Source organism: Paralichthys olivaceus, chromosome 12, assembly GCF_024713975.1.
Source record: "Paralichthys olivaceus isolate ysfri-2021 chromosome 12, ASM2471397v2, whole genome shotgun sequence".
In the NCBI taxonomy this organism is placed as follows: Eukaryota; Metazoa; Chordata; class Actinopteri; order Pleuronectiformes; family Paralichthyidae; genus Paralichthys; species Paralichthys olivaceus.
Genome location: NC_091104.1, coordinates 19,669,334 through 19,689,597, shown reverse-complemented (window position 1 = coordinate 19,689,597; position 20,264 = coordinate 19,669,334). Strand labels below are relative to the sequence as shown.

The 20,264-nt window shown below is 40.1% G+C and overlaps 1 protein-coding gene across 1 annotated transcript in view; it reads right to left on the bottom strand.

Moving 5' to 3' along the window:
• Positions 1–400: 400 nt before the first annotated feature.
• The window catches only part of eipr1 (EARP complex and GARP complex interacting protein 1), a 51,356-nt gene continuing 31,492 nt past the window's right edge, over positions 401–20,264 (bottom strand). Inside the window, exons 7-9 of the mRNA XM_020084965.2 lie at positions 7,332–7,499; positions 3,933–4,100; positions 401–790 (exon numbers count right to left, since the gene is read on the bottom strand). Of these exons, the coding sequence (XP_019940524.1) occupies positions 616–790; positions 3,933–4,100; positions 7,332–7,499 (511 nt within the window). The 3' untranslated portion in view covers positions 401–615. The remainder of the gene's footprint in view (positions 791–3,932; positions 4,101–7,331; positions 7,500–20,264) is intronic.

Below are 20,264 nucleotides of genomic sequence, written 5' to 3'. Positions count from 1 at the left end.
TAATTCTAATTATCATTATGAGGCTTTACTCAAATAGTGTGTCTTTAAATGCCAGGATTTTAAAATGTAATAACCTGCAACTCTGAAAGGAGCAAAATAAACAAATTAAATGAACACTTGCTACAGGAGACCACATGTTGACACTGGTGCTGACAGTTCAAAAGAGGACACAAATTGTTTAACACGTTAATGTTAATTATTATACAACACAGTGGTTTTAATGGAATAATGTTGTTGTTTTATGAGCTGCCTCTGTTGAAATGTATTTGTGTGGATTGTACTGAGCAGTCTAAAGTCTAAGAGGTCACACAGATTTCTTTAAAATGTCCCTATGACAAAAATCACACTGTCAAGCTTACAGTTTTTTTTCAGATTTTAATTTGGATATTCCAAACAGATGTTTTGTTTACAGATGTCAGATAAATATATGTACCACAGTATATTTACATCACACACTCTCTTTGCCTCAAACTGCAGGGACAGCTCACTCTGCCATGTTACAAAGGAATGTGTAAAGAAAGCTGTCTTAAGCAAAGGATGTGCACAGTTGTGTCGTCCTCTCTTCTTTTACAAGTCTTCTGTACAAACTCACATCACCTATCCCTCCCTCTGCTCTCAGAGCAGGATGCGGTACTTGAGGGCCCGCGGGACCCTGTTGATGACGAGGCGTCCGTCGTAGCTGAGCGAGGCAAAGAGCCAGGGGTCAGCTGACGACCACTCTGCCGCGTACACGCTGTCCTCGTGCTCCTCGTAGGTGGACACCACGCTGTCCTTTAAGGGCTCCTTACTCCTGGTTCACAAAAATCACACAAAGAGGTGAGAAGAGGAACGCATCACGTGTTGCAGACTAACGTCAGAAGAAAAAGTTTGACAAAACAAAGCAGCTCTGCTCAAAGACATGGATATTAATACACAGGCATTACATGATGTGGGGGAAAGTCAACAAAATCCCATACTACATAAACCCTTTATTAAAAAGGCACCCGTCTTCTATGACATACATTGTCTTTAGAATGCAGCAAACAAAATAATAATTATAATACATTTTATTTGTTAAGTGTTACTCAAAGACACTTTCCATTGTCACATGTGAAATAATCCAGCGAGATTATTATAAATAATAACTTTACTCCTCTGTGTTTTACTTGGGATTTTGTCTAGTCCCAGTTCAGAGGAATGCACTTTCTTGCTCAAAATGTTTGCATTTTAAAAAGATTGCTTTTATATTCATCAGTAATAAAACAATTTGATACATTTGCATTTTGGATCAATGTCTAAGATTTTGAGTTTTGTGGCATCGCTCATTATAGGAGTGATTATAGCTGTTAAAAGTGCTTGTAGTGATGTCCACTGAGGATTGCGTCCAATGAACCATTTTTCCTCGTTTCAAGTTTCTATAAATAAAAAACTCCATATGCTCAAACTAATGTGTTGAATTGATTGTGTTCTTCATATTTGAGTGCAGTTATTGTGAAACTGAAACTCTTTGACACACACACACACACACACACACACACACACACACACACACACACACACACACACACACACACACACACACACACACACACACACACACACACACACACAGTTTGTCTCCTTTGTGTCGTGGTCAGTCCAAACACACCATCGCCTGCTGAGGCCTGGAGAATATTTGCTTGTTTTATTCACAACACAAACAGCAGCCTCCCCAGTGCTGAGACACTTCTCCCGCTGCTACAACAATGTAACAATAAATACAATTTCAGAATTATTATCCGGCATTATTGCCATCCCAAATTTCTCCAAAACCCACTGTGGTAAGTAGTCCTGAAGGAAAACAGTGACGTACATATTTTGATTTATTTTACACATTAACTATATCACGAGGATAGAAGCGGCTCCCTCCGGGCTACAGCCCAAAATAAAAACAGTTCATATAGATTCATTGTGAAAGAACAGAACAAGTGGGTATATGTGAAGGAAGCAAGGATTAGGAAGGAATGTGAAGTTTTTAGAGATTATATTTTGGACAGTTGTGGATCTGAGACGTCTGTAAGAAGTGGTTATCTGAGTAACTGTGGTCTTTCTGTTATTTGCCACAGGCCACGGTCAAAGTCACAAACAGTTTTCTGACGTGAACTCAGAAAAATGCCTGGAACACCGGTGTCTGTGAGAAAAGTAAATTCTGCTGACACCCTCCGGAGTTTATGTCTTAAAGCAGCTGTAGTTTGGAGACCAGAGATTCTTGTCGGGGGTTTCTCCAGGTGAAATATTGCGAGACCCCCTGTTACCAATTGTCTCACTATTACTGCAAGACTCCCGATCACAAGACAGCAAGTCATGCAGTGGAACTGTGCAGTGACGACTATGAATGTGGTGAAGTCTGAACTTGGCATAAGAAATCAGAAAAGTAAACAAGGGAATATGTTTTGGGGAAAGGCCATTCACCCCATGAATACACAATCTGTAGAATGGCCAAGCACTAAAAACTTTAAGAATCTAAGTTTGCTTTAACCTGTGATCCTTATAAAATAGTCATCACCCTCAAAATTGTCTGAATTGTTGATTTTTAAAAATCAGTCAGTCCAGGCAGTGGAAGAAATCTGTACGTGGCGTTCAGGTGCTGTGGAGTGGACACGCACTGTACATACAAGAGGGGTCAATAACTCTAGTGGATGGGTTGAAGCTAAACCAGAGTGTTGGTGATTAGGAAGAAGAGTTGATAATTGTGGATGAGAGTCGGTCATTGCGTGTAAGAGCTGGTAGTTATGGATGAGAGGGGGAATGGGACCATATAATGGATGGAGGACAGTGACAGATTTGGAAAGCACTGAACGGTAACCATTACACATGATATCCCTGCAATTTTAAAATCAACTCTAATCGCCATAGAGAAAAACTCCTGAAGTATTTTGACAGTAAGGTATTTTTAATGTGTTACCTCTCCGCTTTGATCAGTCTGAATGTCACAGCATGTGGACGTGAAGATTCAGGGAGGCAGCTTTAATGTCAGGAGGACCAATAGCAAATGCACAGTTGAAAATGTGCAGCGTGTTTTTATACATACTTAATAGTCTCGGCTTGCTTCATTAGTCTCCTTATAAAACTCCCGAAATGTACAAGAGTAGAGTAATTAAAAAAATTATATCTCATCAGGAAAGATATGAAATACAAGTGTCTGTGCTTTAACACAGTGATACGCTTCCAAATCCGAATTATTATATAGAATCGAATATGAACAAAAGAATACGACTGTCTCCATATACAATAAAAGACAACTGAGGTCATTCATAGATGAGCCTTTAAAAAGAAGAATAAAATCACATCCCTGTTTAAAAAGAGGGGCTGTGAAGGAAGGTTTATATGTGGTTATAAACATTAATGACTGGCAGTGGAGCTGTGCCACTTAAATTTACACTGAGTTCTTTTGTAGGTACACAAAGCTACAACTAATGCAGTATTATAGAGTCCTGTAATAAATCCTCACTTCACATAATGTTCACATTTTGGTTAAAACGTTATTTATCTTGGTTTATGAAAGTTACCATATTTGGAGGAGCAGGGGTGGAGCCTGACAGAGTTTGAGAACACTGCAGACCCGCCTACACCTGAGACCTGCACCCAATGGATGTTTCTTAGCTGTCAATCACATGATATCCATGCCCCAAAGCGTTCTCTGTTTTATTGTCTATTTGACTCTATATGGGATCATAATGTATTAAATATATAAATCTAGTACATTTTTATGAATAATTGTTATATATTGTTTCTTTAAAGAAAAGCTATGTAGTTTACTAAATCTTTAGTTCGATCATAACTGAGCCAGAAAAATAAAATCCAAGCTCTAATAACCATTTTTTATTAAAGCCCCTGTATTATATCTTCCATCATAGTACAGATAATTAAAGCAATTACTACTGCTTTTAAGAGCGCTGTTAAGGTGCTCTTACTTGTCGTCCTGGTGGTTGTCCTCCCCCTCGCTCAGCTCCTCGTCATCCTCCAAGTGTCCGAATGGCTCTGAGGAGATGGACACCATATTGGAGAGGATGAGGCGGCTGTCACTGCTGGCTGTCAACACCAGCTGGTCATGGCTGTGGTTGTAGCGGACGCTCCACACCCTGGGATGGAGACACACATTTATAGACGTGCATTCAGAATTTGACGATGTGGGGAGGACACAATGTGGGGTACATTTTATATTCAGGCAAAGAGTTGGCTGCCATGTATGTATAGTCCATTGTTCCAAATATTGCTAAAGTGAGTGTGTAATAAACATTTATATATACAGTGTATGTCGACTGTGTGCTTACAGGCAGACCACACATGCTGAGACACACACACACACACACAGGCGTGCAGAGAAACCGCATGTGTCTATCTCTCTTTCACACACTTGTGCCCACACAAATCATGCAGAAAATGCAGCATTCTCACAGTGGGATTCACAGCAAAATATGCCTATCGTGGTGTGTATTCAGATGCCAGTAATAGGGATTTGGTACCTTAGAGTCAGTATATGGGCTTAGTTCACATGAGTTGACGATCATTATCATAAACTCCCTGATCCTGGTTTTATTTGCCGCTTGCTCAGTTTCACTTTTTCAATCCAATTGTTTCTCACCTTTCCTCCCTTCCTTACTCCATTTTGTCCGCTTTTTTTCTATTTCTGCAACTGTCAACACTGTCTCTCTCACTCCCCTGTTTTCATCCTCTTTCTCTCTCTCTCTCCTTGTGTTTGTCAATGCCCCTCTCTCTCTCTCTTTGTGAGCCCCGGGCACAGCTCAGAGTGCGGTCCCACTTCCCTCACAGGGAGGGATTGAGGGATAACCGAGGCTGTTGACAGAAAATCAGCCTTGGCCACGCCGTTCCCTGCGCTCCTCTAATCCGCTTCCCTGCTAAAAAATAGTCCCTAATACCCCCAGCAGCCCTGAGGCCATATCCTGGCTGTGCTCTGAAAAAATGAGCACGCACAATAAACACACACACAGATACACATACACACTCAGGGAAACACCCACACACACACATGTATATGCATCATATTAAAGATAAGTGTACAAACAGGACAAATACACTATACACATTATAGAAATGCTTGAATACACAAAAATGCACATAGACACACAAAGAGATAAAAAGAGAGTGCTTGAAGAGAAGCGCACGCACACACACACACATACACACACTTACACGCACACACATACACGCACCTGATATCTGCAACTATCTACGGTTATGGATATGTTTGCCAAGTCTATCTTTCCTTTGGAGATAACACTCACTCTACTGTGTGTGTGCTTGTGTGTGTGTGTGTGTGTGTGTGTGTGTGTGTGTGTGTGTGTGTGTGTGTGTGTGTGTGTGTGTGTGTGTGAGTGTTTGCCTTTATCAGGTGAGGATTGGTGTGCTGCAGCAGTATCCCAGTTTGGCTCGCAGACACACTGATCGTCTATTCAGCTCACACAGGACAGAGAGAGTGTGTGTGTGTGTGTGTCTGTGTGTCTGAACATGCTCCTGCAGTACACCACCGTCAGCTTTTAGCACCGCCTGAAGCTTCACAGAGGACAACTCAGAGCTTGACTGGGCCGTACTGATTTGATCCTCGCTGACAAAACAAGGAGCTCCCTATTTAATTAGTAATTGCTGTATTACTACTTTTTATTGCAGCAGTAGTTAGGGCATTTCATTAGTTAGGAGATAAAGCCATTAATAAAACTAGAAAGCAATCAACAGCGAAGTCAACAGAGTCGTCAAGTTTATCATTAGTGCCAGTGCGTTCTCCTAAATGTGCCTGAATTATCCTCTAATGCTAAGTGAGAGGCGTTTGGTTCATTATGCAAATACATTTTTTCCACCTTAAAATAGTGAAATAGATGAATGGCTTGGCAATATTTCTTGTCAACTTATACCCTATACAACAATAAAAGTTTCGGATAAAATGTTACAGCCTCCAATAATTCCCCCAATAAAAGCTCACACTTGAGCTTCCCAACATTAAAAGTGAGATTGGATAAAAGTTTTGAGCTTGAGGCGCCAAATCAGAGCATCTCTTTGAAAGAATCTATGACATCCATCACTTCTACTCTGTAACATATTTTCTCACTTACCATTAGTGGTATTTGGTCATTTATTCGATTTGTCTCATTTTGTGGCGTCTGCCATCAAGTTTGCCACCGCCCTTGAAAACAGTAGAGTTGTCTGGATTTTATTTCTCAAAAGAGATTCTGCTGTTTTTTTTTATTTTTTATGTCAGATGCACATTATGGGTAAAGGTATGTAGACAACCCAACAAAATATTCAGACACCAGAACATCACGACCATTGTATGTTATAGACCCATTGTATGGGTCAATAAATGTGTATGTGTTTTTGTGTGTGTGTGTGTGTGTGTGCGTGTGTGTTGATCCTGTAAACAACTAAAATCATCACATTCCCAGAATCAATGGGTATTTTAAGAGCTGCACTTTATGTACTTGCTGCCATAGCACCAAACTAATGCAACACATTGGCTATGCCGTCACTCTTCCTACTTGCCAGTGGGCATTGCTTATCTACTTGCAGCACATGACCTGCATAGCTGCAGATGACTTGCTGGGTCAGGGAGTGACGGACGGAGAAAGAATTTCAGTTGCATTTGAAAATAAGCCGACATGAAAACTGAGCCCAAAGCTTGACACGGTCAGTTTGCTGGACTATGTGGAGCATTAAAATCTCTCTTCACTGGAATTAAAATCCAGACCCAGACAGAGCTGTCCATACAGCTTTGGCTATTTATTGTATTTGAAAATGTGTCCAGCAAACATTAAGAACCTGCCTTAACAGAACATTTTGTAAATCTTAGGAACCAAGCAGTTCTAAAAATATTGTTTAAGTGTAATAAATATTGAATACTAGCACATGTTCCAGACCAATGTGGACGTCACAGTGAGTGACATGAGTGAGATCGCGAGAATAAAGATGTGTCGGAACAATTTTTTCATCTTGATTTTCATAGAATTTAAGCATTAAACGCGCCCTTTAAGCTAAACGTAGATATTTATGATAGAAAGACTGAACTGATGAAATCGACACTGCTTATCACACAAATCAATTGGATAGTTAATAACAAAGAGGATAATTATCACAACCTCCTCCACCGTCACCAAATTTCTGTTCTGCCCTCTAGTGGATGTATTTCTTAACAACCATGCCAGTGTAAAGGTCCCATGGAAATATTTGGACAATGACATTACATCCCATAACAAATCTCTTTTCGAGATCCTGTGATTCAAGATTACTGACTCCACTACCTGAGATTCTCAGCCCCCTCCACCACCCCGACCCCATCACCCCTCCCTTTAGAATTCACCGACCAGTGGGAGTGCTCCTCCAGGGTTTTGACAGGCTCCTGGACATTGCGGACATCCCAGAACTTGACCTTGCAGTCGTCTCCGCAGCTAGCCAGGTAGTACTGTCGGTTGGGGTTGAAGTCCAGGTCACGCACCAGCTGGCCATGAGCGTTCTCGATACAGTAGATCTGACTGGAGAGGAGAGAGAGGAGGGAGAGGAGGGAGAGGAGGGAGGGGAAGATTGAGGTGATTAAGTGGAAGGGGGAGAAAGATGAAAAGTAGAAGTAAGGAAAGGAATTAGGATGGAGGGATAAGAGTGAGAGGGAGCAGCCAGGGAGAGAAATGATAAGAGAGGGGCATGGAAGAGAGAGTGGGAGACAGAGGGGAGGGGGACATAGGGCAGAACAACAAAAGGAGATATGAGAGAATGATTCACAGCGTCCACACAAGCGAGAACATTCCCAGGCTAAATCAAAGCCTCCTCTGTATCTGTGTCTGTCAGTGAAGGCCAGGCTCAATAAAGCAGCGGACACCGGTGGTGGTAAATTATAAAGGTAAGTCTCACAACCACGCAGCCTTGAGTACCTTCCAGGGTGAAGTTAGCAGAATGACAGAGGGAGAAAGACGCTCTGTGCATTGTGTCTCCATCTTTCCGACCTTCTCCTTTGAGTTCCTACTCCTACATTCTCGTTGACCTTATCTTCTGTCTTTAAACGTACTTCAAAATAAATATTCCTGTCTATTTGCCTCCTTCCTCACAGCTATGATATTTCTGAATGCACTGCGATGGTCATTTTCAACATCTTAACTTCCCTCTTACTTAAGTAAAGCTAAAAAAAAACAAAACATTTCTTTGTTAGCTGCCTCACACAGTGATGTTTAAGTTATTTCAAGTGGCACTAAGCTACACCCCCCCTGACAATTACAGTGTGGTAACATAGAGATAATAAAGAAAGTAAAATATGGGAGATGCTGCTCATATATGAAACAAAGCCAAAGGGATTTATCCTCCAACTCTGCACTTTCCCTCCGCTCTATAGAGCATTCCAGCATCTTTTAGTAAACTCTGCTCTTATCAGCTTCATTTCCATCAACAGTGAAAAAAGCTTTGATCAACCCACTGCATGCCTCCTACCCAGCACCACAGACAGACAAATCGTCTCACTGCTGAAGAAACTATCCAGCAAGTTATAGTCTGTTACATAAAAATAACTAAAATATATCTTCTCAAACTGGATGAGTAAATAAAAAAACACATTAGATCAATAAATAACGTGATACTTTGTCACGTGATATTTGCTTGTGTCCACAAGTTGCACAAAAGGGATATTTGGGATAATCCCAAAAAGAAATTGTCCTCAAGACAGGTTCATTGTGTAAGAATGTATTCATTCTTAAAACTGATACGAAACTGGTTATGACTGGCTTTGTAAAAAACTGATCAGTACAATGAAGATGTGAACCCATGTTTGCAAAAAGGTACAGTTGGTAATAGTGTCATTAGGTGTACAGCTATGTATATATGTTAATAGCTGTGTTACTAATATTGGCTAGCTGTCTTTGTAGCCTCCTGACACTGTTTTATAAATAAGACATAAGTCAATCAGCTGGGGTTCACAGAATCGAATCCCATTTGAATAAACTGGTAATTAACAGGATCTAGAGCTCTGCCTTCACCATTAATGCAACATGAGACTGTGTCAAATAACTACTTTGTTTTTCTTCATTTCCTCTCCAGACTGGCCTAGCACGGCTTAGTTTGGCACAGTTTTGTTCAGCAGAGTGGAAAGCCACAGCGTTATTGCCCAGCTGGATGCCAACAGCAGCTAGCCAGCAAGCTAGTCACCCTGCTGATCGCGTTAGGCAATTAACATGCTAATTAAAAATCTCATTAAAATAGGGGAGGTATAAGAGAATGACCTGGGGCAGACCGCTGGGCTTCAATTAGGTCAAGACAACTCAGGGACTGTGTGACTCAGAGTATGTGTGTGCGACTCTGCGAGTGTGTGACTGTACGTGCAGTTGCCACCACTAGACCGTGGTATTGATGGCATATGGAGCTTGACAGAAAATGTCACATAACAAGTTTGAGCTTCCGATGAAAACACATTTTTCAAGAGCACAGAGTGAGCTGACAAGCACGTTCCAAATAACTTATTCAGTACAAATGAGTGTACATAAATAGATATATGGTGTACACTTATAACCATGTATACACACAAACATTGATCACTTTTCAACATGCTATCTCTGGATGTGTCAAGATTTCCAAACACAAGCTGTGTCCCAGTTGCATAATATATACAATAATCATGTGTTGAATATGTAGTGCATCCTCACTGGAGAAAAGACAGGCAGTATACATAAAGTAAGACTTTTTTAAAAGTGGCATTGATAGACACTGTTGTCAGTGCAATGTAGGACAGTGCAGGAGCTGCACAAAGCTGACAAAAATCCAAGGACACAGCTATTGCTGCTAGTTCAAGAATCAACGGAAACAGACATTTATTCAATCTTTTCATATTTGTTTTTCAGTTTTATGAGTTCAATCAAGGCTTATTACCTGTTTTCACCCATACGTGTTAATTTGTTTCTATGAAAGATAACGCAAAAGCTACACAGTGGAATGATGCAGCATGGATCAGGAAAATACTGGTATGGATGGTGCAAATTTCTCATTGGTTACCCAGGGAGTAATTCATGGATCTTGATGAGAAAAATAATTATACGTTACATTTGGTGCAGCTTCATTGAATTTAAGGGGAATGTTGGGCCTTGGTGGTGGTTTGCAATTGACTTAATCCCATTTTAGTTTTCGAACTTGAGACAGTGAAAAGATGTCAAACTCAGAGATTGCTGGGATTTTTGAATCACTCTCTGTTCCTATTTCTGTGATTCAACAATTGTTGACTTGTCACTTCTAAAATCACCTTAGTTCTGGGGGTCAAGATTTCTCAGGTAAATGTCCATACGTATAATATCATTAATAGATCACTAAGTTCTCAAACAAGATTTCCACTATTCTAAATTGTAGTTACAAATGTTGAAATCTGAACCCAGATGGATTTGAGAAAGGATTTGGAGGTGATAAGTGGATTGGATGCTGGATTCAGATTATGATATCAAACCCCACCACTGCTGGTAATCACTTCAATATTTCTTGTTTTAAGCCACTGTGGACAGTGTTCGCTGTAATATGGCTTTATTGGACAGGATTTAACAGGATTTTTACTACATCAATTTGATGAAGTACCTTGATTTGTCTTTTTTTGCAGTATTGAATGAAAAAAAGGCATCCCTGTCTGTTCATGTTGTCTTGGTATTGGCTGCACTTCTCCCTCATTACCTCCACCATGGAGGTTATGTTTTTTATACCGGTCTCATTTCCATAAGACTTGGTGGAACAATTGGACACAAGCCATGAAAGACCTCAGTAAATTTGGGGTGAGATCTGGACAAATGATCAGATCCAGCATTTAATTTCACTCTTCTTTAATGTTGCATTTTTTGAAATTTTCACCAATTTTCCCGTAAAAAAATTCATGGATCTTGATGAATTAAATCCGGCATATTCTGGGGGCTGAAATGAGTTTGTCCACTTTGATTCAGATGGTACAGTCTTTTCATGTTGAACAAATGCTGTTCTTGATTTGTACTTTTTATTCTTCCATATAAGAGGCAATGGCTTCATGCAAGGCTAAGTTATAAGTCTTAATTGAATTTCTGGGGAGTTTGAGCCAAATGTCCTTTTGTCATTCTAGTTAGCAAAGGTGTCTGCTGTTTTTTCTCCCTCTCTCTCTTTCTGTCTGTTTGTGTTCGACTACTACATACATCTGCAGTAGATAGGTTACTATACACTTCAGCACATTGTTTTTTAAACTGTCTAATTGTTTATTATCTCATTCTGGCCTGGGCAGCTGAAGAAAAAATGTGTTGAATCTTCAATCTTGAAATGCATTATGGAATATTTATTTGTTTATTTCAATTATGGGCCCCGACTTTAAAGAAGGTAAATCATGATTTGAAACAGGAGCATTGACCAACAGTGTTATTATCAACTCAGAACTTTAGGTGAACTTCAATTTTCACGCTACATTTCTGTCTAATTTTGAGCTGGTGCCCATGATTTATTTACAGTGCTCCCTCCCTCTCCTGAGTGTGACTCTGAGGTAAAAGGCGTGACCCCGGGCTGCAGAGTGGCTGGTGTTCACGCCGGCCCGCCGTGGAATGGGACGCGCCCGCCGCGTGAAAAAAGGAAATGGAGCAGGAAATTGGGTTAGTTTCGCTCATTCCCTCTATGGTGTCTCTGTGCAATCCCCTCCTCAAATGCACGGACGCACACACACTCACAACCACACACACTCAACTCTCACACTCCCTCGGCACAGGGCTAATAGTGGAGAGACCTGGGACTTTTTGTATGTGTGTGTTTGTGTTTGTACGAGTGCGGAGGATTAGAGCAGCGGTCGACCTAAGCCACCAAGCACACTCCATCTAAAGTCATCCAGCCAGCTTGGCTGAGTGTGTGTGAGTGTGTGTGATGGGAAGTTGATGAGGGGACAGGGGACCTATTACACACGCTGTTAGGTGCACACATATAATAACATAAAACAGGAAAACGCAATCGGTAAAATACTGTCTTATGTTTAAATACAGAAGAAGATAGAGGTGTGTAAGAGGGAAGATACAAAGGCTACACACACACACACACACACACACACACACACACACACACACACACACACACACACACACACACACACACACACACACACACACACACACACACCTTGCTGGCTTACTCTGGGTGATAAATCTCCCTGCTGAGGGGATCGACTGGAACACAGACGCTCACAGTCACACGCACACACAAATTCTCTCTCCCTCTCTCTGTCTCTCTCACAGACACACACACATGTCTCTGTTTCTATGACAACTGCTGTGGGGAGAGAGGGGGAGAAAAGAAAAATCGAAAGAGGAGAGCAATCATTTCATCGCTGATCAGAATTAAAGCCTGGCTTTGAGATGGAGCTGGCAAGGAAAGAAAGATGTGAGGGAGAGAGGCAGGCAGGTAGATGGAAGAGGAGAAGGCGAGAAGGAGGGAGGAAGGAAGGATTTTCCGTGAATAAGCAAAAGCAACTTAAATGATGATTGGGGGAATCTTCATGGATTGATAGAAGTGCACACAAAAGACGACAGGAGAAAAACTAATAAAACATCTGTAAGTTCAGGATAAACTTGGAAATAAATGATGTTACAGCCTCTATACATAATTTCATTGTAATTAAATATGTCTGAATTCAGTACTTGTTAGTAATACTGAATCAGTCATTGGGGTTGTAGTAAGAGTGATTGGGTGGTGTCTGTTTTACCCTTTGCGCTGTAAAGAATGGATCCCACAATGAGTTTATCTGTTAGCACACCATTAAATTATTACATTAGTTTGTGGGGATTCAGGTCACATGTCTGGAAGCCAGTCCTGTGGATGCAGCTACTGGTAGTGCCTCTGCCCTGCTCTTAAATGGATTTGGGGCATTTACATTTAAGATACATCAGCCAGCATTAGCAAGGTTTGTTAAACAAGTCCTCATCCTAAATGCCGTCAATGCCTTTTAAAATCAATCTTCAAGTTTAAATCAATGGTAAAACTGATTTGGGGTCACTTCCACATGTTGACTGAAGGAGCATAATGCCACCCATCCTGATGAAAACCCCTGTGTTGCATGAACATTCTGTGCAATTAAGAGTTCCATTTTTTTTTTTTTATAATATAGTCACCATAGATCACTTTGCTACCCAGCTAAGCACAGCTGATTAAATCTTTGAGCAGTAGTTTTCATTTCAAACATTAAAAATGTAATTAAAAAAGAGAATATTGATTAAGTTGAACTCCGTCTGAAACTTTTTCAAAAATAACAATTTTCATGTGACGATTCTGCCTCCATTACAATAACAAACAAAATTGTAATAGGTGCAGCGTGAGAACAAAAGGCTCGCAGTAATAGTCAGTGAGAGGGGTGGTGGGGTTGCAACCATAAATCTTGAGATGTTCATTTTTATTCTTTAATTTCGAGGTCTGCATAAGGTCATGAATATACCATTATGAGAGTTACAGTATAATGTCTGGTTCATGTCTACTGAGGGGGAGGTGGGAGTGGGAGCACATGAAAAGGTTACAGATGATTGATTTGACAGTAGCAGGGTTCAAAAGGTTACAGTCAAAGCAACAGTGGCACATGGAATACCTGCATTTTTATTAAAGCAGCTCACATCTTTTGCATAAAGGCTCGTATATGCTATTCCTAATATACAACACTAATGACTATGAATAGGTGGCATGTGAAGGCTGTTTTAGGAACGGTGGCGTATGTGTGAGTGTGTCTACTTCTTCTCTTTGTACCAACAGACAGCAAGCTTTTGAACCTGGACAGCGAAGGAGCATAAAGCACCACTATCCATCATTTAGCCTACTTTTACGCTCTTTTCATATCGGCTCATTGTGCTGCCTCTCTGTCCACACTCTCTATGTTGCCTATGACTGACACACAGACACACACACACAGACACACACACACACACACACACACACACACACACACACACACACACACACACACACACACACACACACACACACACACACACACACACACACACACACACACACAGGAGGTGTAAATAGTCCATGCTTCACTGCAGCACTGCACTACTTTTCAGTATGCACCCTGCAGTGCACGGTATGGCTGCAGGCCATGCTGTGTGTGTGTGAGTTTGTGTTTTTGTGTGTGTGTGTCAGTCATAGGCAATCTTTGGGGGAACACTTCACACCAAAGACCACTTAAAATGGGAATGGCTTGTCCAGTGTTTGCAATTGTATACATGTATATAAGTAATATAAAGTGAATATTTGGGGTACTTGGTGTTAAGCATTTAGTTGATATAGTCAAGGTTGAGGTGGGGGGGCTAGTGTTGACATAAATTCATGCAAAAACCTAACAAACAAACAAAACGAGTTTTACAAATTCTGCACCATTCACTTGCAAACACAGTCTGGTTTGCAAATACAAAGCACCATTAACAAACAAATACCATTAACATAAATGCTACTTCAAAAACAAATAGCGTTCCACATTACAAAAAAATAAATGTCACAAGTACAAGACAAAAAATATTATTTTACAAGATATTCTACTAATTAGGACACAAAAAATTGACTTGTCACAATTTTTCCACTGTTGTGTCTTGCTGAGGATTTTCTCACTAGTGTCCTGATTAATTCACCCTCCATGCCACAGCAGTAACAATAAGCTATAGATAACTTAAAACTTAAATGATGGACACTAACCTTGCTAGTGACTTAGCATGGGGCAGCCTAGAGCTCAGGTTGTCAGTGTCGGAGATCTTGCATAGTGTCCTTGGGTTGGTTCTCTGTCAGATCCACCTCAGCTCCACCCTCTCTTCCAAATATAACTTTTAATATCTGTTTTCTTTATTATATTTTGTATTTTTATCTCTGTTTCTGAATTCCACACTGTTTGTTGTAAAGCCCTTTGTAAGTTGTAATGAAAAGTGCTATAAAAGTTAACTTATTACAATAATTATCATTATTATTTCTGGTTTCAAAAAAACAGGATGGTCACGTTAAAAAACTCAAGGATTTAAAATGGAAGTTCACAGACTAAAGGTTGTCTTTACGTTGGGTTACAAGTTGGTTTCATCTGAAATGATTTAGTCACACAATTATAAGGGGACATTTACGCTTTCTACATGAGCATGTTTTACTTGTATGTGAGAAAGCTTTTCAGTACTGCATGTAAATGTCACTTGTATATATGAGATTTCCACTTGTTTATGTTCGCGTATTTTTAATTACTGTAAGAGAGTTTCTTGAATTTCCTCAAGAAATTGTTGCATCAAAAAACCTGTGTAAATACAAGACAATTCCCCCTCAGTTATTCCAATAAAGTTTTGCACCACAGACGGATGAGCTGTTTTAAAGCCCTCTATTTAGGAAGAAGTAATTCTTAGACCAACTGTGCCAATTATGGCAAGAAGATTAACTAGTCCCAGTGAACAGGAGGGAGACCAGCCCAGAACCATTGTCAACAGACACACTGCTTAGATTAGTCTTGTCTGTAGTTAGGAAATCCACACAGGAACACATCTGTGCCAGACAAAATCTGTTCAACTTTCTAATCATGTAATCATGTGCTGCACCTTTGAATTTGTAAGTGTCGAGTCAATTCACGTCTATTCAATTAAACTCATATCAATTTATTTTGATTTATTTGCATGACTGTCAAGTGAACAATAGCCAGTATTGAGTGTTGAGGAAAACACAATTCAATGAGTAGTTTTTATGGTTTTTATGGTCTGTGTGCAACAGTTGTTACAATTGTCCCATGAAGCTGTTAGCATGTGAGTGTTATCATAGACAGACAAAAATAAGAAAATTAACCCAGAGGTGAATTAAATAAATGTAGCATTTCAGCCAAGTGAATTTGCACATTGTGTCTATTGTTGCAATGATTTTGAAAGGCATGCAAACTTAATCCCTATCAGTAAAAATCCCATTATGTCAAATGGCATATTGGCATACTGAATTTCCTAACTTATTCTGGAGTCAGTCCATTTGCAGACATCATTAGGTGACCTTACTGAGAGGAATTGGAGTGGAAACAACAAACTGTAATTTTGTGATAAATTGAAATTTAGAATATATTTGTAATATAATGTGCGTCATTACGTTGCGCTGAAAAAGGTGCAGCGTCAGTGTCTAGATTGCCAAAATAAAGAAGTAGAAGGAGAAATGAGTGCATTCACCTGGGTGTCACGTTTCCTTCACTTTCAATTGGAGCTGGAGCTGATAAAAACCTGTGTCTACTGCAGAGCCATTTGACCAGGAAGTGAATGCTGACTGTATCTTTTCCCATTGCAGACAAAAATGTGTAGTAGGTCTTGAAAAGGCTTTAGATTTAAATATATCTGCAGCAGGACAGCGAGGACTGTTAAAACTACAAAGGGTTCAGTTTCTCAAAGCAGCCGCTGTAAAAAATGGAAATTGTCTTTGAATATGGAAAGTAAACCCCAGGAACAGCTAGACATTTCAACATCCTGACTTTAGCCCTCTGTATTTTACTAATATTGTGTAATAAAGACATTTTTGTTACAGCTACCATGCTCCTTATAAAATGTTACACTTGCACATATTATTCATCAAGGGAACTCTTCAAAATGCTGCCAAGCACTTTCTGATGACCTGTGGCAAAAGAGAAATACGACCTTTCAAAAACACAATAATGAAAAAGACCTTGCCTAAAAATCACAACAGCAGCCGTGTACAACAGGGATTAGTTTCTGAATAATGTAAAAGCCAAGATACGCTAAAAAAGACAGGCTGCAAAGAAGTGAAAATGTGTCAGGATTTTCCATTAAACACCGCTTTCTGTCCCCAATATCGGAGTAGAGTATTCCATAATTTACATAATGCTGCATATTACATCAGTACAAACCAGAACAGGATCCATATATGTTTTATAAGTAGTGTTATCTTTATAGTTTTTTCAAAGTGCTGTGTGTCTGGGAAAGAGGGGGCTGCAGATACCGCGCTGCTCTAGGGTGTTAGACTAACTAGAGGTGGGGGCTACGGTCGGGCTCTCGTCCTCTACTCCTTCCAGAGTAAGACGGTGGTGTTTGGGTTGGTAGACTGGGTGACAAGCCCTGGGAGTTTATGTGGAGGGGGCAGAGAAGAGAAGTGTTTGCTGTGCGTGTACTTTTGCGTGCTTTTGTGCAGGTTTGAGGGGACACCTCAGAGTTTGTCCGAGGATGCAGTGGAGCGTACTGAAAGGCTGCCATCCCACAGCTGCCACACCAACTGGACACACTCACACGCATACACTCACGCGCACACACTCGCACACACACAGCATTAATGTACAGGCATGAGTGCACCACGTACACACAAAAGCAGAAAGGTAGACATAGCTGAGAGCAAACACAGGCGCGCACACAGTCACTTGTCACATGCAAGTCGATACTCAAACAGACACACACATGCACAGACAAATGTGACTCACTGCTCATTCACACTTGCAAGCTTTCCACTCACAACCACTTCACACTTGTGCACTGATGTGCAAGCATGAACACACAAGCGCGTACACACACACACACACACACACACACACACACACACACACACACACACACACACACACACACACACACACACACACACACACACACACACACACACACACACACACACACACACACACACACACACACACACACACACACACACACAGTGCCCATGGCTGGTGTCTGCAGATTGAAAGAAGCTAAAGGAGGGGATTCATTCAGTAAATATCTCTGATGGACAAATGATGTGAAACCATAACAATAACCTGCTGCTTACTATAAGAGCATCAGCTTTTTAGATGTTTGAGAGTATTTTTTCAGGGTTTGCTTTTCACATTAGCAATAGTAGTTGCATTCATTATTGATTATTCCACTGGTTTTTGCAGCATACAGAAGAAGAAGCCCATTATAATTACTCCGAGACTCAGATGACTTATTTAGATGTTTTGTTAGTCTGACCAACAATGGATCACAGAGATTCATCAAAGCTAAAATGATCAAAAATGTTGCATAAAATTTCTCCACCTGTGAATCAATCGATTAATCAATTCATTAAAAATGAATTAATTATTTTCAGGTCAGTTTCATGGATTTTCGTAAAGAAAACGCCATTCTTAAAAGAATGGAATGGTAAATGCACATCTAAGACACAACTTATTACCACAAGTTTATTCATTCTTTCGTCCAATAAATTTATTTCATATAAAAATGCTTGATTTATACTTTGTTGTCCTGTGAAATTTAACATGTTCAAGTATTTATTTTATTTAAAGTATTCGTTATATACTTTGCATTTATATCTTAATTTGAAAACCAGGCTGTTTGTGTCTTGTTTGGGTACAATTAAGATTTCATAGCCTCTCTTCAGGCAAAACTGCAACAAAGGTGAGAAAAAAAGCAGCAGCCCACTGAAGGACCTTTAAGTAAAAACTCGAATCTAAATAATTTAATGAGATTAATAAGCTTGCTCAACCTAGAAATGCAAGTCCCCCTCTGCCTTAAATATGTGAATTAATTGAACTTACTGCACTTAAAATAGTTTCGGGGGTCAGGGCTGAATTCAGTCCTAACTTTCAACAAAACAAAAAAATTAACCAACCATGACTTGTACATATTTAAACTATAAAAATAAGTCTCATACAACTCATTCATGTAATCAATTCTATGAACTTTCAGCAGTTCATTAAATTAACTAATTTCAAGCAGAAATAATAATACTACTAAGTAGACCTATTATATTCTTCCCCATTTTAAACACTTTTGCGGAGGCTGCTGAAACGCCTCATGTTCGATTTTATTTGTACTTTAGCGCGCGTCTATGTCACAACGCGGGTGCACGTCAGGGTATGGCGTAGGGCTCTGCGTAGGCTAGAGCATGAATTCGACGCTGGGCCGAGAGGACGAAGGGGTTTTATGAACATTGGAACCTGTAAACCTTTTCAAGTAGTGTTCCAAATTAAAATTATGTACCCCAAAAATGAGCATAATAGATCTGCTTTAAGTCAACTCATTAATATTAATATAAAATGAACTAAAAACATTCTATGTTAGATAAATATTAAATTCACAAAACTCTTATTAGGTCAAATAAAATATTGGTTGATTTCATTGAATTACAGAACCACGTTTAACTGTGCAGAACTTTATTTTCATAAAATTATAAAAAATAAGGCAGACTTTTGGCAGCATATTAAGAAAATAATTTACAAGACATCTAGAGTACTTCCATTTGATGAGATGGTGAAACACACACTGTTCAATAAAGACAAAAGAAATACACAAGGAAAGCTGCATGTTCAAATATATAAGGTGAAACAATGAGATTATTTAAAAAAATGTTTTAAAGCCACTGCACAGTGCTCCCTCTACTGTCTGAAGGGTTTTCTTCAGATAATAATGGTGTATTTTCAGTTCACTTTCATATCAGAGATGAGACTGTCGTGTCTGCTAACAAGCCCTGTGCTGCTGCCCCCCTCCTTCCTTTTGTGCCGACGGCCAAATCAGCACTGTTGCATCTTTCAAAATAGCACAGCAGGAGGAGAATGGCCAAAACGGAGCATGCAGGAACTCTTTAATTTATTATGTGGCTGACGGGGAGTGATATCAATGATTCAGCTATCTTTTCTGAGCCTGTGATGCGCATCTTGTAAATATATTCTCTCTCTCTCACTCTCTCTCCTTCACCCGGCCCCACTCTCAATCTCTTCGGCACTTTGCTGTTATCATGGCGATCGATAGAGAGGTGATTATTATTCCTCTAGCAGAGCCCACACATTATGACCTCACTCATCACGTATTTCAGAAACACAGGAAACACACACACAAACACACAGCTAGAGGTTGTAAGGTGGGCTGATGATAACCTGCAGATACAAGGTTAATGTATGGTACTACAATGCTCCATGTCAACATTAGTGTTCCACCACTTCGCACATTATCATGTGTTGAAGAGAGGCACACACTTCATTACATTCATGAACTGCAACCGCAGGAAGATAAACACGAGTTATAACAAGACAAGGACAGAGATTTCCTCTGCCACATGATGCCAGATGGAGACTTCCAGTTCGGATTTGAAAAGTAGCGATGAGCAGGTCACCCCCGACCCCCCTGCATGTAATTCTCCTGCTTACTGTACACCACTGTTTAATTTTGTTACATCCATAAACTGTATATAAAAAAAGACGTCATGAAAGCTTCCAAAAGTGAAGCAATTAAATCCCCAATGGCAGATAGGACATGGACCAAACTCTTCTGTGGAATCATTTCCCAGTTGGGGAGGCAGCGACCCTCTCTATGTTCAAGAGTCGCCTTAAA